The 16,988-nt window shown below is 40.5% G+C and overlaps 1 protein-coding gene across 5 annotated transcripts in view; it reads right to left on the bottom strand.

Moving 5' to 3' along the window:
• Window positions 1-592: 592 nt before the first annotated feature.
• Window positions 593-16,988, bottom strand: part of LOC138764862 (ligand-dependent nuclear receptor-interacting factor 1-like) — a 39,545-nt gene continuing 23,149 nt past the window's right edge. For all 5 annotated transcript variants that reach the window (XM_069941240.1, XM_069941245.1, XM_069941243.1 and 2 more), the window contains 3 exons: window positions 10,841-11,149; window positions 9,294-9,794; window positions 593-4,110 (listed from right to left, as the gene is read on the bottom strand). In XM_069941240.1, the coding sequence (XP_069797341.1) occupies window positions 3,658-4,110; window positions 9,294-9,794; window positions 10,841-11,149 (1,263 nt within the window). In that variant the 3' untranslated portion in view covers window positions 593-3,657. The remainder of the gene's footprint in view (window positions 4,111-9,293; window positions 9,795-10,840; window positions 11,150-16,988) is intronic.

Below are 16,988 nucleotides of genomic sequence, written 5' to 3'. Positions count from 1 at the left end.
AGAAGCATAAATGTAGTCAGTTGGACAGTCTGAAATGTATTTATTTCAAAACAAGAAGTATTAGGAATGACAGTGATCAACTTAAGAGCATGGATCAGTACATGGAATTACAATGTGGCCTTTACTGAGACTTCGCTGATGCAAGGACAGGATTAGCTGGTACAGGTCCCGGGGTTTAGATGTTTTAAAGGAATAGGATGAGGGTAAAAGAGGGGGGGGGGAGTAGCATTACTAATCAGGGATAGTAGCTCAGCTGCAAAAGAGTTGTGGAGGGATTTTCTACTGAGTCAGTGTGATGGAAATCAGAAACAGGAATGAGCAATCACTGTATCCCTCAAAGAGCCATTGGGACGCTGAGAGGCAAATTTTGGAATGGTGCAGAAATAACAGAGTTGTTATTGACTAGCACCTCCTTATTGAAAGAGGGACAAAGGAAGCAGAATCTATCAAGTGTGCGCACAGTATGTGAACAAGCCAACTAGAACAGAGGCCATACTGGATCTAGTACTGGGCAATGAACCAGGTCAGTTGACTGTCCCTTAATAGTGGAGCATTTCGGTAAAAGTAACCACAACTTTAGCATAGCTGGAGACAAGGATAGGATGAGTCAGTTTATTGTCATCTGACAGCACAAGTACAACTCAACTAAACAACAATCTCCGGTCCCCAGGGTAAAACATGCAGATATACATACAATAATGCACATGCAGGTTGAGTATTCTGTGTGGGTTGGAAGGGTGAGGACATCCTGCAAGGAGAGTTCAGGGAGTTAGGTGCTAGATTGAAGGAAAGGACCTCCAGGGTAGTGACCTCAGGATTGCTACCCATGCCATGTGCAAGTGAGGTTAGAAAGAGGAGGATAATGCAGCTTAACACATGGCTGAAGTGATGTGGGAAGGAGGGCTTCAAGTTTCAGATTACTGGGCTATCTTCCAGGGAAGGTGGGACATGTTCCGACGGGACAGTTTGCATCTGAACTGGAAGGGGACTAATATCCTTGCGGGCAAGTTTGCTAGTGCTGTTCCAGTGGGTTTCAACTACAATTGCAGGAGGGTGGGAACCAGAGTACCAGAGCAGATAGAGGAGTGGAGGAGGGAAAAGAAGGTGTTAAAATTGCATGCACTGTTAGAAGTTAACAGGTTGAACGCAGCGGAAATGTTCTCAGCTGCATCTATTTCACGTCGAGTATTGTAGAAAAGGCAATTGAGCTTAGAGTGTGGATTGGCACGTGGAATTATGACATTGTGGCTGTTAGTGAAACTTGGTTTAAGGAGTAGCAGGACTGGCAGCTCCTTTGCTTTAGATGTGGTAGAATTGGGGGGGGGGAAGATGAGAGTGGTTGGAGTGGCATTGCTCATCAGGAAAAAAAGGTATGACCACACTCATGGGATAGTATTATAGACTGCCCATTATTCAATGAGAATTGGAGGAACAAATCTGTAAAGAGATAGCAGACAGCTGCAGGAAACAAAGTTATGATGGGGGATTTTAATTTTCCACATATTGACTGGGACTCCCATACTCTAAAAGAGCTGAAAGGCTTGGAGTTTGTCAAATTTTTGTTCAGGAAAGTTTTCTAAATCAATATATAGAAGTACCAACTTGAGAGAGTGCAATACTGGATCTTATAATGGGGAATGAGACAGGTCAGGAGAGAGAAGTACATGTAGGGGAACATATCAGGTCCATGATCATAATGCCATTAGTTTGAAGTTAATTATGGAAAAGATAGGTCTTGGCCTTGGGTTGAGATTCTAAATTGGAGAAATTTTCAGGAAATGAGAAAGGATCTAAAATGCGTTGTTTTTCAGCAAGTATGTGCGAGTTAAGTGGAGATCCTTCACTAGAGAAATTTTGAGAGTACAGAGTTGGTATGTTCCTGTCGGGATGAAAGGCAAGGTTGGAAGGTTTTGGGAATCTTGGTTTCCGAGAGATATTGGGAATCTAGTTTGGAAGAAGCGAGAGGTGTATAGCAGCCTGGAGCAAATGAGGTACTTGATGAGTATAAAAATGCAAGAAAAACCTCAAAAAAGAATTCAAGAAGGTTAAAAGGAGACATGAGGTTGCTCTGGCAGACAATGTGAAGGAAACCCCAAATGGTTTCTATAGGTATATTAAGAGTAAAAGTAGAAGATCAGAGTGTAGAGCCTCACAAGATGGAGATCAAAGTTTTGTTTTTGCAGAGGGTAAATTTGGACTAAAGTTTTAGGGATAAATTGGATGGATATGTAGATGGGAGAGGTTTGAATGGTTATGGACTGGGTGCTGGTCGATGGGACTAGCAGAATGATGTTTTGGCAGTCTATGAGGGCTAAATAGCCTGTTTTCAGTGCTGTAGTATTCTATACACAAATAAATATTGTTTTGTGAATATGAGAATCTTGGATAGTTAATGTGAGCAGTTCCTTTGATCACTCAGCATTCTCACTGCTCATGGGGAGAAGCTTTTCCTCAGCTTGCTAGCACTGGCTCTGATACTCCTGTATCTTTTTCCTAACGGGAGCAGCTGAAAGTTGCTGTGTCTAGGATGGAAAGGGTCCTCAATGATTTTGCACGCCATCTTCAGACAATGATCCTGGTGATCTTGTTGATGGTAGGGAGGGAAACTCCAGTGGTCCTCTCTGCAGCTCTTATGATCTTGTGGAATGAACTCCGATCCATTCCTCTGCAGCAACTGTACCACAAAATGATGCAATCGGCCAGTATGCTCTCGATAGAGCTCCTGTAGAGGTTGACATAATGGTGACCAGTAGACTTGCCCAGTTCAGTCTTCCTAGATAGATAAGTTGTTACCATTGGAACTAGGGACACAGACTCAAGATTCAGGATAGAAGCTTTAGGACAGAGATGAGGAGGAACTGCTTTTCCCAGAGGGTAGTGAATCTGTGGAAATTCTCTGCCCATTGAAGCAGTGGAGGCAACTTCAGTAAATATATTGAAGACAAGATTGGGTATATTTTTACATCTTAATGGAATTAAAGGATATGCAGAGAAGTAGGTGGAGATGAACCTACGATCAGATCTGCATGATCTCACTGATTGGCCAAGCAGGCTTGACAAGCCAGATGGCCGACTCCTGCAGCTCATGTTCTATGCTGTAAGGAAGTGCATTTGCTGTTGCACCTTCCTGACAAGTGAGGAGATGCTGTGTGTCCAGAATAGGCCGCAAGTTAAATGAACTCCAAGGAACTTGGTGCTCTCCACTCTTGCTAGAAAGAAAACAACCTCTATTAATAAAAATGCAAGTCAATATGAGTATGTGTTGGCTTCAGAAACCCACAGAAATACAACCATTCCCTCAATTCTATGATGCTGGAACAGGGACCCTAGGACATTGAAAATGAACTAATGAAATGGATTTAATATGTCGATCAATTGTGCACAAACCCTATTCTATCAGTTCGCAACTTATTTGTGAAGGTACACAATAAAACACATCTTCAAACTCCAAGTATATAAACACAACTACATAGAAGCAGTCCAACATCGAAAAAAATCAATATGGGTTAAACTCTCCTATACATCACATCATCTAACATTATGGAATTGTTCATTTTAATTGTGAAGGGTTAACTCCACCACAGTATGAGTTATTCAAATTCATTTTAAAACTGCTCAATTGCTTTATAAAAATAACCCCAAATGGTGGGCAATCAATTATTTAGCATCTAAATAAGGATTCCCACTTTTAAACTGGGGATCTTGCAAAGGTGCTGAAACCTTATTTCTCCTTATTGTCTCAAGTGCAGCCTCCTTCTCCTTCAGAATCTCTTTCAGTCGCCTTATTTTCTCATCACGAGTGGTCTTGCCTACGCTCGAAGAGGGAAGGATCTTTGTAAAGTGGGCCTCGGAGACGGCAGAGATGCCAAGCACTTTATTCGCCTCTGTGCTATGAGTCACCACGTGGGAGGTTTTCGTTTTGTCCTGTCTCGATCGAGCGTGCATTGAACCGGCGAACATCCCTTGTCTGCGGCAAAGATTGATGCAGGTGGGTCTGTCAGGATGTTTTTCCCAGAGGCAGCTGCATGTGCATTTCGATTCTCTGTTTAAAGCTGATTTCTTGTCCTGGTGCTTCTCACTTTTTCTCTTTGTGGACAATTTAGCTTTGATCTATAATGAATGAAACAGATGTCAGTGTCACATTTCCAAACATGTATTTACAGTATCAAAAAAATGCGATGGAAACACCTCATAAGTTTGTACATGAAAATAGAGGAATCTTGAATCGTAATATCTTAGCTTTATGCCGAGTACTCCAAAATGAACCTATAAATGCATTTTAATCTTGGGGCTATGCAAACTGGAGAAAGATGAGGTTTCCTAATGGGCATTAAGACCCACCTGATCATTCCTTGCTGCTTCTATTTTTACTTGCTTTTTGTTTTAAGATTTCTACATCGCATCCCTTTGCAGTTCTCCTCTGTCTACAAGGGCTGCTAAATAAATTTGCGATGCATCGTTCCTATGCATTGGGTTTCCAAAATTTCCAGCCTGCTCGGGTCAGCTGCGTGCACCCCTCTGCTACATAATTTATTTTGGGATGGATAGTGCATTATGAGTGAGTGAACCATCAAGACCAACAAGAAGATCCAACTGTCCCAACAGCCAGAAGATAATGCGGCAGAAGCCAAAACTCCCTGAGTTTTTACTGAAAAGCAGCCACACCCCCTCTCCCCAAAAAGGGGCGAGGGCTCAACACGAGTTCTGGGAGAGGGATGCTTCAAATGGAAGAGTAGTACCAAATAGGAACATTGCATCTTGTGTTATTTGGAATCTCAATTTATAATTTCTAACAGTGGCAAAATGCAATGCTAGAATGAGATTGGCCAGGCCTTGTGCCATTTAGGTGCAATAAGCTGCACGTGAGGAGCAGAGCAGATGGAAGGTTTAAGGGAATTCTACCAACGTGCTCAAAGACTCAAGAGCAGTCATATTACTGCAAGAAGATCGCTAATTGAACCAATGCTGGGAAGTCGAGCCCTGGTCAGGCCATGATTTGCGTAGTGAACAGAGTACTCTACTTGGCCCCTAAATTCAGTAACAAAGAGAATGGACAAAGGAGCTGGTGGACGCTCCATTTTATGAAGGAATAGGAGATTGCAGATAGTGCTAATTAACTTTTCCACATTATCCCAAATTTGGAGAGGAAGAACAAAAGTTGGGAGTGTTTTCTACCCCAGGATATTTCTCTTCGAAAATTAGTGCAAGTATATTCTTTCAAACAGAAAAAGTGAACTACAAAATCGTGAACAGAATTGATACTTTATAGCTAAGTTTGGTGAAATTGAGCATCTGTATTTACAATGAAGAGAACAGTGAGGCAAAGTCTTCAAACAAGCAACAGTGATCCCCAAAGTACGAGTGGGAGGATTAAACCATTTTCCTGAGCTTTCATCCTCACCGTTACAGTATTTAAGAGCAGAGGGGAGGCCCCGTTTTGGAAGGTTAGAACACTGGTCAGGATTTGGAATGACCTTTTTCATTTAACCTTGGGGGTGGAATGTAGCAATATCCACGTTCTAATGTATCCACACAAAATCAAGGGTCTTTCTATAGTTGCTGGTAACAAAAGGTGCTTTCTTATTCATCTAAGTAACAGACGGCTGGGGTATAAGGGAACATTATCCAAGCCCCTGTGCAATGCACACTGAATTATTAAAACATTTTGCAGAAAGTAATTTATCAATCATCCAGGCAGAATAAAATAATGTTAAGCTTTTGCCTTTTTGGTTCAGTATCTGTCACACTGATTACATTTCAGACGTGTAGTCGGTGTGTCTAGTATTCCTCATGTAGAGGATGGCATTTCAGCTAAAATCTTAGATTTACCAGTAATTAAACTGAGCAAAATAAATCAGACACCTTTTGAGTAGCGTAAAATGGCAAGATTGAAACAAAGAAAAGCTACTCATGACAGCAATGACCCTTCAGAAGATACCTGAAGAGGATCGTGTTGCATGAAAGCTTAGTTTCCAGCCTAAGGTTTACACACCCTCACCACTTTCTTTACTTGGTTATATTAGATTCCACAGAAGTTTGACCTTTACGACTACAGTAACCTGTATGTTAAAAGTTTGCTCTGTTCACGAGCAGCAAAAAGTTCTGCTCTTTCTGTTGGTCTAGAGTCGAAAGGTCATAGGCATTTCATTTCTACAGACTACGCCTCTGGAACCACTCAGAATTGAGATGAGAGAGTTCTTCACAAGAGGTTCAGTTGCTGAGGATATTCAAGGCAGAAGTTGATAAACTCTTGGATACTAAGAGAACAAGGCAGTAGGCTTAGTGACAGAAAGTGGCTCTAAAGTAAAAGAACAGCCATGACTGCCAAAACAATTGTGCTACTCCCTCTATTTCTTATATGCACCGGAGACTCAAGGTCATCCATAGCCTGACCTCAGACTGCATTCTATGCAGGATGAAAATTGAGTATTCAATTTTCCGCTTCTATGATTCAGTCCTTCCTCTACCAAATATTCCCCCACCAGCTAATTTGCAAAGCAGAAATTTTTAAAAATACAACAAACATGCTTTTCAAAACTCTAAAATGTCTGATTTACATGCGTCATTACCATGTCCTAAGCAGATAATTCAGAGAAAATGTCCCAAGGTGCAGTAGTTTAAAAAAAAATTAACTAAAGTTCTTCAGGCCAGATGAAAGGAGCTTGCTTGGTCTTTATTCATTACTTGATACATGTGGCCAGTCAAAAACTCTGTTTTTAGCTGCATACATGGTAACTGGGAGAGCACTTGGCCAAAGTTCAATAGCGGTTCCCAAGACTCGCAGCATTAATCTCTCACTAGATAATCCCCAAAACTGCTTAATATCTATTGGGTGAGCACTCTGGCACTGGGTTCAAATGCTCACATCTCCCTGTATTTTCCTTGAGACAAGGATAGGGTATTATCAAATTATCTTCTCTGATGTCCTTGCCCCATGAGCTTCTGCCTCCTGAAATAATAATCTAATTTATAAACTGGAGGGACAATGCTAAACCCATCAAGGATTTGATCAAAACTATAATTTCACAATCTCACACCCAAGTACATCTATGGGGGATTTAACTGGAGAATAGTCCAGGTTTGAGCTTTTTATTTCTTAAAAAAATGAAAACCCCATATAGCCTTTGGTATTCATGTGAATATTATCTGCAATACTCTTAGAGGGAGCTTGTTTACAAGATCATATCCTTGCCTGATTTACTGCAAAACTATTAAATTGGGTCCATTTATGGACCTCTTCAATACACACATCACTTCAATTTTCAGCTCAGACTTGTTTTCCAAAGCTGATTTTTTTTTAATCAATGCTGATCCAATCTATCTCTGAAGCTCCTGTAGAAACTTTATCTTACACTAAAGCTATTGGTTGTGTCGAACTGGAATTTTATTTGTTATCTGTTCTCTGTACTGGTGAAAACATGAAACAGGCCTATACAATGTTTTACTTAAAACAGCTCCAAGTTTTAACAAATAACACTTCCAGTTATAGCAAATGAAGGATTTTCCCAGTTTGCATTGCATTTACAATTCAAGCATTTCAGTAAGGGTAGTTTAATTATAACATGGAGGACAGAATAGTTCCAAATCTGTGTCCAAAATCAAATCATAACCTTGCACATCTGTTGAAATCTCTTCTTGCATATCTTATCAATTGCATGGGCAGTGATTGCTCATTCAGAAATTATATTTACAAAGTAATGAGCAAAATTAATAACAACCAAAAGAGTTTGAAATCACCAGAAACATCATATTACATTGCTCCCTTCCCACAGCTAGTCTATCATTTTTGCCTGATCTTCTTTATCTATTTTACATAGGTTAAAATATCACAATATGACCAGTGCTTGAGCAGTACTATAATATAAATAAAGTTTCAGGCAGGTTTATTCAAATAACCTTTGATAGTAGCCAAACATTTCTACATACACATTGCTATGAAGAATAAATAGCTTTTTACTGTATAATTGCAGTTTCAAGTACCCTCCTAAAAAAAATGTTCTGCTTCCTCAAAATAGTGTAAACTGAAATAGCAATTCTGCCAAACACTAATTTAGAAATGCTTCATGTAGCAATTTGATGCAACTCAGTTCCTGCAGATTGTTGATTTGCCTCATTAAGCCAGGGGCACATTTTTGCACTGAACATCCTGATGTATCGAAAATATTCCACACAAGACCACAGAATAGATTTGCCTCAAATCTTATTGAATGAATCTTTAATGTGAACTTCAGTTCTTAAAAGGGATTTACTATCATTGCAACTTGCCAGAAAACTCACCTCAGAATTCCTGCAATAAGTAATATTAATGTATGGTACAATTTGCAATCTACAGTGAAACCACAGAACTATTCACTTCTGATAGTGAGGCTCCATAAATGTGCAGCTAGTCAGTAGTCAGAACCGCCAGTGCATTAGGCAAATGTATACATTGATACAGTCAGTAATAACAGGGAGAATGGGACAGGGACACTAACAAGACTATAATTCCTTGACATGTCCTAGTTGCCGGTATGAATACTAAACAATTATTACACTCAGAACTCAGGTTCCAGACATAATTAACACTACAAAGAATGATCATCTGGGTTTAGAACTACTGTGTCATAACAGATGTTATTCCATGGCAGTAGGAGCTCATCAAGAAGGACTGAGTCATGACTGCAATGGATAGAGACACTTTGTTCAGCAAACTGACAAGAAAACCAGTTCTCTCAAGGAAAAGAAAAAGCACTACCAAATTATAAACAGGAAAATGCAAAAGGAGCAAATAGTTTATCGTTCAATAAACAGTGAATGGAAGGTTAGTTCAGGCAAACATACCAATTTGAAAATGCATGGCATCAAAAAAAAATTAAGAACGATGAAGGGAATAGATTCTCATATGAAGGAACTTTGGGGCAGGACTTGGTTGTCTTCATATGGAAAGTGAAAACAGTTTGTTGGCCCAGAAATACACACAGAATAAAATGCATTTTTAGGTTTAAAAAATTTAACATCCAATTAAAAGGAAGATCACACACTATGCAGATCACATAACTGAAGGACCAAATATTATACAACGAATTGCAGATGTCAAGCTGATTATAGATCAAATTTTCTACAATTTAAAATTGCAAATATTAAAATTCAATGCATCTGCTGAACTATGCAACAAAAATAACAAAATTTAAATATTTGCCAATTTAACCACACTTGGAGACAAATCACAGAGAACAGTTAGATCCTTAAGATAACAGCACTGCAAGGAGACAAACTATTCAATTTGATTGAGAATTTTATAAAGAGGTTAAAACCATTTTCTTCCGCATTGCTTCTAGCGCAGCCTCCTTCTCTTTTAGAATCTCTTTCAGTCGCCTGATCTTCTCATCACGTGTGGTTTCATCAACACTCAAGGGAAGAGAAGTGAGTGCTGTGCTAATCCCAGTGGGAGAGGATTGTTCTGTCGATAGTGAAGAGATGCTGAGTGCAGGAATATTGGAAGGATCAGAAAACAGATCATCTGCCACAGAGCTGAAAGTCGCAAATGGAGAGCATTCCACTACCAAATCCTTCTCTGGCATATAGCTGGGCTCAGTTGTGCTGGCAAGTGCCCCTAGTTCACTGTGAGAGTCAAAGTGTGAGATTTCATCTGTACTGAGGGTAGGCTCTTCTGTATTGCACACAGGAAGACAGGTGTAAGCATGCTCAGCTTGCCAATTTGAAGCTATGCTACTGAGGCATTGTTTCTTAACTGCTATTGAACAATTGATGCTTTCTGTTTTCCTTTTCACAGGTGACTTAGGCTCGACTTTAATCTAAAATAGAAAACAAAACTCCAGAAAATCAGCAAACATACATAGAAGATTTTCATAAATTCCAGAATTTATTTTACAATAACCATAGTCAGTTGCAACTCAGGGTGAAAACAGGCCCTTCAGCCCAACTTGCCCTCGGCAACCAAAATATCCCATCCGCACTCGTTGTACTGGAAGTTGGCCCATAAACCTCTAAACCTATCCTAGCCAATGTAAAGCTATTTAGACATTTTCAAATCCTTGAAATCAAAGAATATTATGGAATCTTTTTTAATCAATCTTGGTTGCATGGAAGAATAGACAAAATTAAAAAGTTGTCAAAACGAGATATCTGGGCTGGTACTTTAGTAACTACATTGCTAGGGGTGCAGTTTTCCATGTAATACAAAATTGATGTTGTTTGCCTTAGTAGATCCAAATACAACCCTATTTGAATAGAGATTCCTATAGGTCCTCCTCAATGTTCATCAATGCCTAAAATAAATGGACATTTGATGTTTTTGGACAATTTAAGTTTGTGAATAAAGCTATATAAACAAAAATGCTAACAACTTTTACATGAAGGCATTACAGAATTTCCTGGATGATACTATTGAGTAACAGAACTATTTTAGAGCAAGCTGGAGAAGATCCTAAATCCTCCAGTCAGTGAACAGGCAGGACAAGGTAACAGGTTTTCTAGAGAGGAAGTATTTGAAATGGGACCTCTGATTTTGATGCTCATTCAGTGATGTGTTGGAAAGAGTAGAGAGGCAACAAATCAGAATAGGATTGAGGCCTCGTCTGATCTCCTCACTGTGAAATAGCTTGCCTATATTCATCCATGTAACCATTTGACAATACAGAGTAGTCCATTCTTAAATAAATCTAAGAGGAATAGGAAAGAAATATACCAAATTATATTACAAAATGGTACTGCTTCTTAATCAAGATATTTGGTATCCACAATTAAAATAACACATCAAAACAACTCCTGTAAACACAGCCAGTGTTACAATTTTCAGAGAGTTTCTAAATTATTTAGATCTGCTGAAACAGTTATGTACCTCCACGTCCTTTATTTGGCATGTGTCATCATCTGGATCTATAGGTTCCTCCTTTACAACTGGAAGCATCACATTTCCTTGTGTTTCTTCACAGACTATATCAGTTGAAACATCATCCTTTCTCTTGGTCTGATGAGTGGGTGCTTTCAGGGTCTCCGAGATGGCAGGGGAATTGCTCTTCTCCCATTGTTCCAGCTCCTTTGGGGAAATTCTAGTGAGGCAGATTCGGAGTTTAGTGCAAATTCCTGCCCTCTTCAATAACTGTTCATCGGTTTCCACTCCTGCCCTCTTACAAAATAGCTCCATGTGCTAATGAAGTGGAAAGAGAGAAAATGATAAGAGGTTTAGCTATTCAACAAATTCAACTGAAGCGTAAAACTGAAGAAACCCAGATTATACTGCTCAAAATCAAAATCACACCCCACAAAAAGCTTTCCTAAAACAGAATAGATTTTAATGCAACAAAAAAAATATTTTCATCAGATTTGTGGTGTAGTTATATGGCTTTGATTTCCAGTGTTCTGCATTAACATTCTGCACAAAATACAAAAGGTGTATTTACAGTACAGATTTTAGTGGAGTAATGCCGACAAATAAAAACTCAAATAGCTTTCCAGCCTCTCATGGCACATCAGCACAGATGTTTTACTTCAGTTGCATCTTCTTACACAAATGCAGTAACTCTTTTGATTCTCCAGTGTCAACCTGTTTTGAATGTATTCAACATGGGAACCTCTACTTCCTAGGTAAAGAATTCTCCATAGTTTCACTACATTCGAGGTGAAGAATGGTCGACCTTTTAAGTGCAGCCTCGGATTCTAGAAATCCCAACAAGCAAAGCATCAACTTTCCCAAGCCTCACAAAGTTTTGTATGTCTCAAAGTGATCAAGGTGATTCTTATAAATCTTAACCTCAGGCCAGTCTCCCCAATCTTCAAATGACAAATTATGCATCCTAGGAATCAATAGTGAATCTTCACTCTAATCCCTCCATTTTACATTTACCCTTCCTCACACAGGGAGACCAAACATCAATACCATGTTGAGGTCTCAACAAGGCCATTATATAATTGGAACAAAGTATCTCTATTCTTGTATCCAACATCCCATTGGTGGGGGGCGAAAAGAGATCACCAGATTTCTATAGACAATCTTTCTTGTTACTGGGAAATGGTACCAACCGCAAATTTTGGCCAGGTAGATAGTTCAAATGATGACTATTGCAAAAGCTTTAATCAAGATGCAGTCTCTGTAAGGAAGTTTAAGGGATGCAGATACATCATGCAGAATGAAACTCAGCCATCTCTACCCCAACATTTTAATTGGTTAAAAAGCCAAGCTACAAGTTGTGCACAAATTGAAAACACGTCAAGTTTTGGACAAAGCGTCCCATTTCAAAACAATTTTCTGATAAAGGATTTCCAGATCAGACAAGACTGGGGATACACTCATTGTATCTCTCACTGTGATGTTACAGGTGATATCCAACATGATTTGCTGGATCATGTTAAGCAGTTTGACCTAGTGCAATTGAAGCCTCACAGAACATCAAGTTCATGCCTGCTGAGGTCTTTCCGTGCAGATAACTCTGACTAGATCAGTGGTTCTCAATCTTTTTTCTTTCTGCTCACATAACACTTTAAGTAATCCCTATGCCATCGGTCGGTGCTCTGTGATTAGTAAGGGATTACTCAAGGTGGTGAGTGGGAAGGAAAGGCTAGACCCAATTGTTACTGAAATATTTTGCTTGAGAAAAATTGTTATTGGCCCATTTCTTTGGAGTTATGAAACCATGCACATAATGAGTCAATTAGGTACGGTTAAAACAGTGATTTTTAAACTTTTTCTTTCTACTCACACATCACCTTAAGCAATCCTTTACTAATCACAGAGCACCTATGGCACAGGGAATACTAGATGAGAAGCATAAAATTAATCCTAAGCAAAGATGGTCCAAAGGAATGCACTTATGAAGATTTGTGTCAATATTATGCATTTCCAGATACAGTATAACACTTGCGCTCATCAATACACCAGCTCAAAAGGGAACTGCTTTTTAATTAATTCAGGGCACCTGGGCTTCAAATGACAATCCAGAATTTAATTGCCACATCCCCAATGGATGTGGCCTATCAACCAGGCTGCTACATTGTGTATGATGTTAAGTTTCTTGAATGTTTATGAAACTGCACTCATTCAGACAGCCAAATCATGGACAGACTTTGAGGAGTTGGAAGTTAAGTTACTCATCACACAATTCCTAGTCTCTGATAGCCAAGTTGGCTATTCTAGTTTATTTTCTGGTCAATGGTAATCACCAGGTATTAATACTGGAGGATTTGATGAGAGGAATACCATTGAATGTCAAGAGGGGTTTTTTTTCTAGCTGAATATAGTTATTGCCTGGCACTTAGGTTGCAAATAACGTTAGTGGCACCTTCCTGAATATTGTTCAGGAGTGGTTGCAGTTGGAGGAGGACAGCTACATTATCTGAGGAATGATGAATGTACAAAACAAAGTGCAAGTCTGACCTGACGACTGAAGGAACATCATGTACGCAGCAGCTGTAGATGGTTGGGCCAAGGACAATACCCTAAGGAACACCTACAGAGATGTCCTGTAGCTAGGCAAAAAAGAGTAAGGAGCAAAGACATTTTGGCAGAATCCAAACTGAGCTTCTGTGAACAGGCTGTTGCTAATTCTATGCAGCTTGATAGAACTAAAGACGATGATCCCTTCCATCACTTTGCTTACATCTTTGAGTAGACCAATAGGTGTAATTGCCTGGGTTGGATTTGTCCTGTTTTTTTACAATTTTCAACAAATACGCCAGCTTTCTCTTTTACACTGATGGGGATATTTGTGGAGCCTCTTCTTCTATCACCAACCACGACTTGAAATAGCAGGACTGCAGAGTTTAGCTCTTTTGCATGTCGTGCTACTTGGCATGAAAATGGTCCTGCTTTGTCATTTCACCAGGTTGACTCCTCATTCTGAGGCTTGCCTTGTACTGCTCCTGGACTCTTCATTGAACTATTGTTGATCTCTGGTATGATGGTTTTGGGACATGCTGGGCCACAAATTTGCATATTATTTAGTGGTGCACTATTCTACTGGTACTGATGGCCTGCAGTACATCATAGATACCCAGTCCTGATGTGTTAAGATTTATTTGCAGTCTGCTCCATCACAACAGTGGTCATGCAACACAAAACACTGAAGTGCATTTTCACTGTAAAGAGAGGATTTAATCTCCACAAGGACAGTGTGGCAGTCACTCCTACCAACATAACCACACACACATGTATTTTCAACAAGTCAACTGGTGAGGTTGAGATCAGGTAGTTTTTCTCCCCCCACCCCCCCCAACCCCAACCCCCATCCCACCCACAACCTCAGCAGCTGCCACAGACCCAATCTAAAACAATGTTCTTTAGCACTTGGTTAGTTCAACTGCACGAAAACCAATAAGGTCGGGTCAGATACAGCAATGAGTTATCTGAACCCTTCTCCATTAACAAAGGCGTGAAGCAAGGCTGCATTCTCGCACCAACCCTCTTTTCAATCTTCTTCAGCATGATGCAGAAACAAGCCATGAAAGACCTCAACAATGAAGACGCTGTTTACATCGGTACTGCACGGATAGCAATCTCTTCAATCTGAGGCGCCTCCAAGCTCACACCAAGACACAAAGAGCAACTTGTCCGTGAACTCCTCTTTGCAGACGATGCCACTTTAGTTGCCCATTCAGAGCCAGCTCTTTAGCGCTTGACGTCCTGTTTTGCGGAAACTGCCAAAATGTTTGGCCTGGAAGTCAGCCTGAAGAAAACTGAGGTCCTCCATCAGCCAGCTCCCCACCATGACTACCAGCCCCCACCACATCTCCATCGGGCACACAAAACTCAAAACAGTCAACCAGTTTACCTATCTCGGTTGCACCATTTCATCGGATGCAAGGATCGACAATGAGATAGACAACAGACTCACCAAGGCAAATAGCGCCTTTGGAAGACTACACAAGAGAGTCTGGAAAAACAACCAACTGAAAAACCTCATAAAGATTAGCGTGAACAGAGCCGTTGTCATACCCACACTCCTGTTCGGCTCCGAATCATGGGACCTCTACCGGCATCACCTACGGCTCCTAGAATGCTTCCACCAGCGTTGTCTCCACTCCATCCTCAACATTCATTGGAGCGACTTCATCACCAACATCGAAGTACTCGAGATGGCAGAGGCCGACAGCATCGAATCCACGCAGCTGAAGATCCAACTGCGCTGGGTAGGTCACGTCTCCAGAATGGAGGACCATCGCCTTCCCAAGATCGTGTTCTGTGGCGAGCTCTCCACTGGCCACCGAGACAGAGGTGCACCAAAGAAGAGGTACAAGGACTGCCTAAAGAAATCTCTTGGTGCCTGCCACATTGACCACCGCCAGTGGGCTGATATCGCCTCAAACCGTGCATCTTGGCGCCTCTCAGTTCGGTGGGCAGCAACCTCCTTTGAAGAAGACCGCAGAGCCCACCTCACTGACAAAAGGCAAAGGAGGAAAAACCCAACACCCAACCCCAACCAACCAATTTTCCCTTGCAACCGCTGCAACCATGTCTGCCTGTCCTGCATTGGACTTGTCAGCCACAAACGAGCCTGCAGCTGACGTGGACATTACCCCTCCATAATCTTCGTCCGCGAAGCCAAGCCAAAGAAGAAGTAGTTCAGGTACTCCAATCAGCCATGGAGGATATTACATGGTCAGCAGCAGGTTTCCTCACAGTTTAACCTGAAACCACGAGAATTCATGGCACCTGGAGTTGACACTAACGGCTCCTTGGGCAGGGTCATACTAATGAGCTGAGCAGGTGTTTTGAAAGAGCCCTCCACAAAAAGTATTAAAAAGATAGTTTAAAATCTCAAAAACCAGAATATTTTCATCAAAAATGGACAAAGCAAGTGCTAAACAACCCAGGCAACAGAGAACAAAAACTGAAGTAATAACTCAGACAGGAACATGGAGTGGAAGCCTGATAAGGAGTGACTCAGCTGGGAGCTTGGGACCAGCTGAAGCCTGCAGAGCTGGGGGATTGGCCCAAGATTACAGTCTCCATCCTGAACATATTGGAAACTTTATGTCGTCATTTTACAAGAATTAAACCAGCAAGGAGAGATATATATCAGAGAAGGTAATGGAAATTAAAGAAGTTGTTTAAGACTAAAATGAACGAATGACTCGTTCGGAGGCTAAGCTGGACAAAACAAAAGACAGGATGAAGGCACTGGAAGAGAAAGCAAAAATATAGGACACAGAAAAGAAAGGACTGATGGAAAAGATCGACCATATGGAAAATTTTAGCAGACGTAACAACATAATAATCATTGGACTGAGAGGAGGAATAGAGGGAAAAGATGCAACGAGTTTTGTTTTGAAACATGGATCCCACAAATGCTGGGATAAAATAAGTTAAATGCAAAGCTGCAAACTGAAAGGGCTCACCGGACCCTCAGACTCAGAAGAACCAGCAAACAGCGACCACAACCAGTCCTGGTAAGACTTTTAAGTTACTAGGAGAGCGATTCCATCTTGGGAGGAGAATATGAATATTCAAAAAATAATAATGGCCCATTAGTGGTGGACAATGTAAAAATAATGTTTTTCCAGGATTTCAGCCCTGCCTTGGTCAAACAAAGAAAGGAATTTGACGAGGTAAAGAGACAACTGCGATCTAAAAACTTTAAATATTCAACAATTTATCCAGCAATGTTGAGGGTGGATGTCTCAGAAGGTCATTGACAAATTTTCAAGAATAGAGAAATGGAAGAATTTTTGTTATGAAAAGATTAAAGTCATCAGCTGAAAGGGCTTAAAAGACCATTTCAAAGAGGGACGAACTTCTTATTTTTACTAATAGTACTGAGCCGTCTTGTTTTCACTATTGAAAAAAAAATTTGGTTTATATGGAGAGGTCTGAAGAGACAAAAATGGTAAGGAAAGCCACAAGGTGGGAACTCTAATTTGGGGGAGGAAGATGGTGCCGGGAGAGGAGCGATTTTAAAAGATGGTGCCAAAGGGAGGGTTTCTTCTGTGGAAGAACCAGCAGGCTTTTTTTTGTAGACTTCCAGGTTACTATTGTCAACGTTAATGTATCTGTT

This window comes from Narcine bancroftii, chromosome 5 (genome assembly GCF_036971445.1).
Source record: "Narcine bancroftii isolate sNarBan1 chromosome 5, sNarBan1.hap1, whole genome shotgun sequence".
Classification (NCBI taxonomy): Eukaryota; Metazoa; Chordata; class Chondrichthyes; order Torpediniformes; family Narcinidae; genus Narcine; species Narcine bancroftii.
This window is presented reverse-complemented; position numbering and strand designations above follow the sequence as displayed.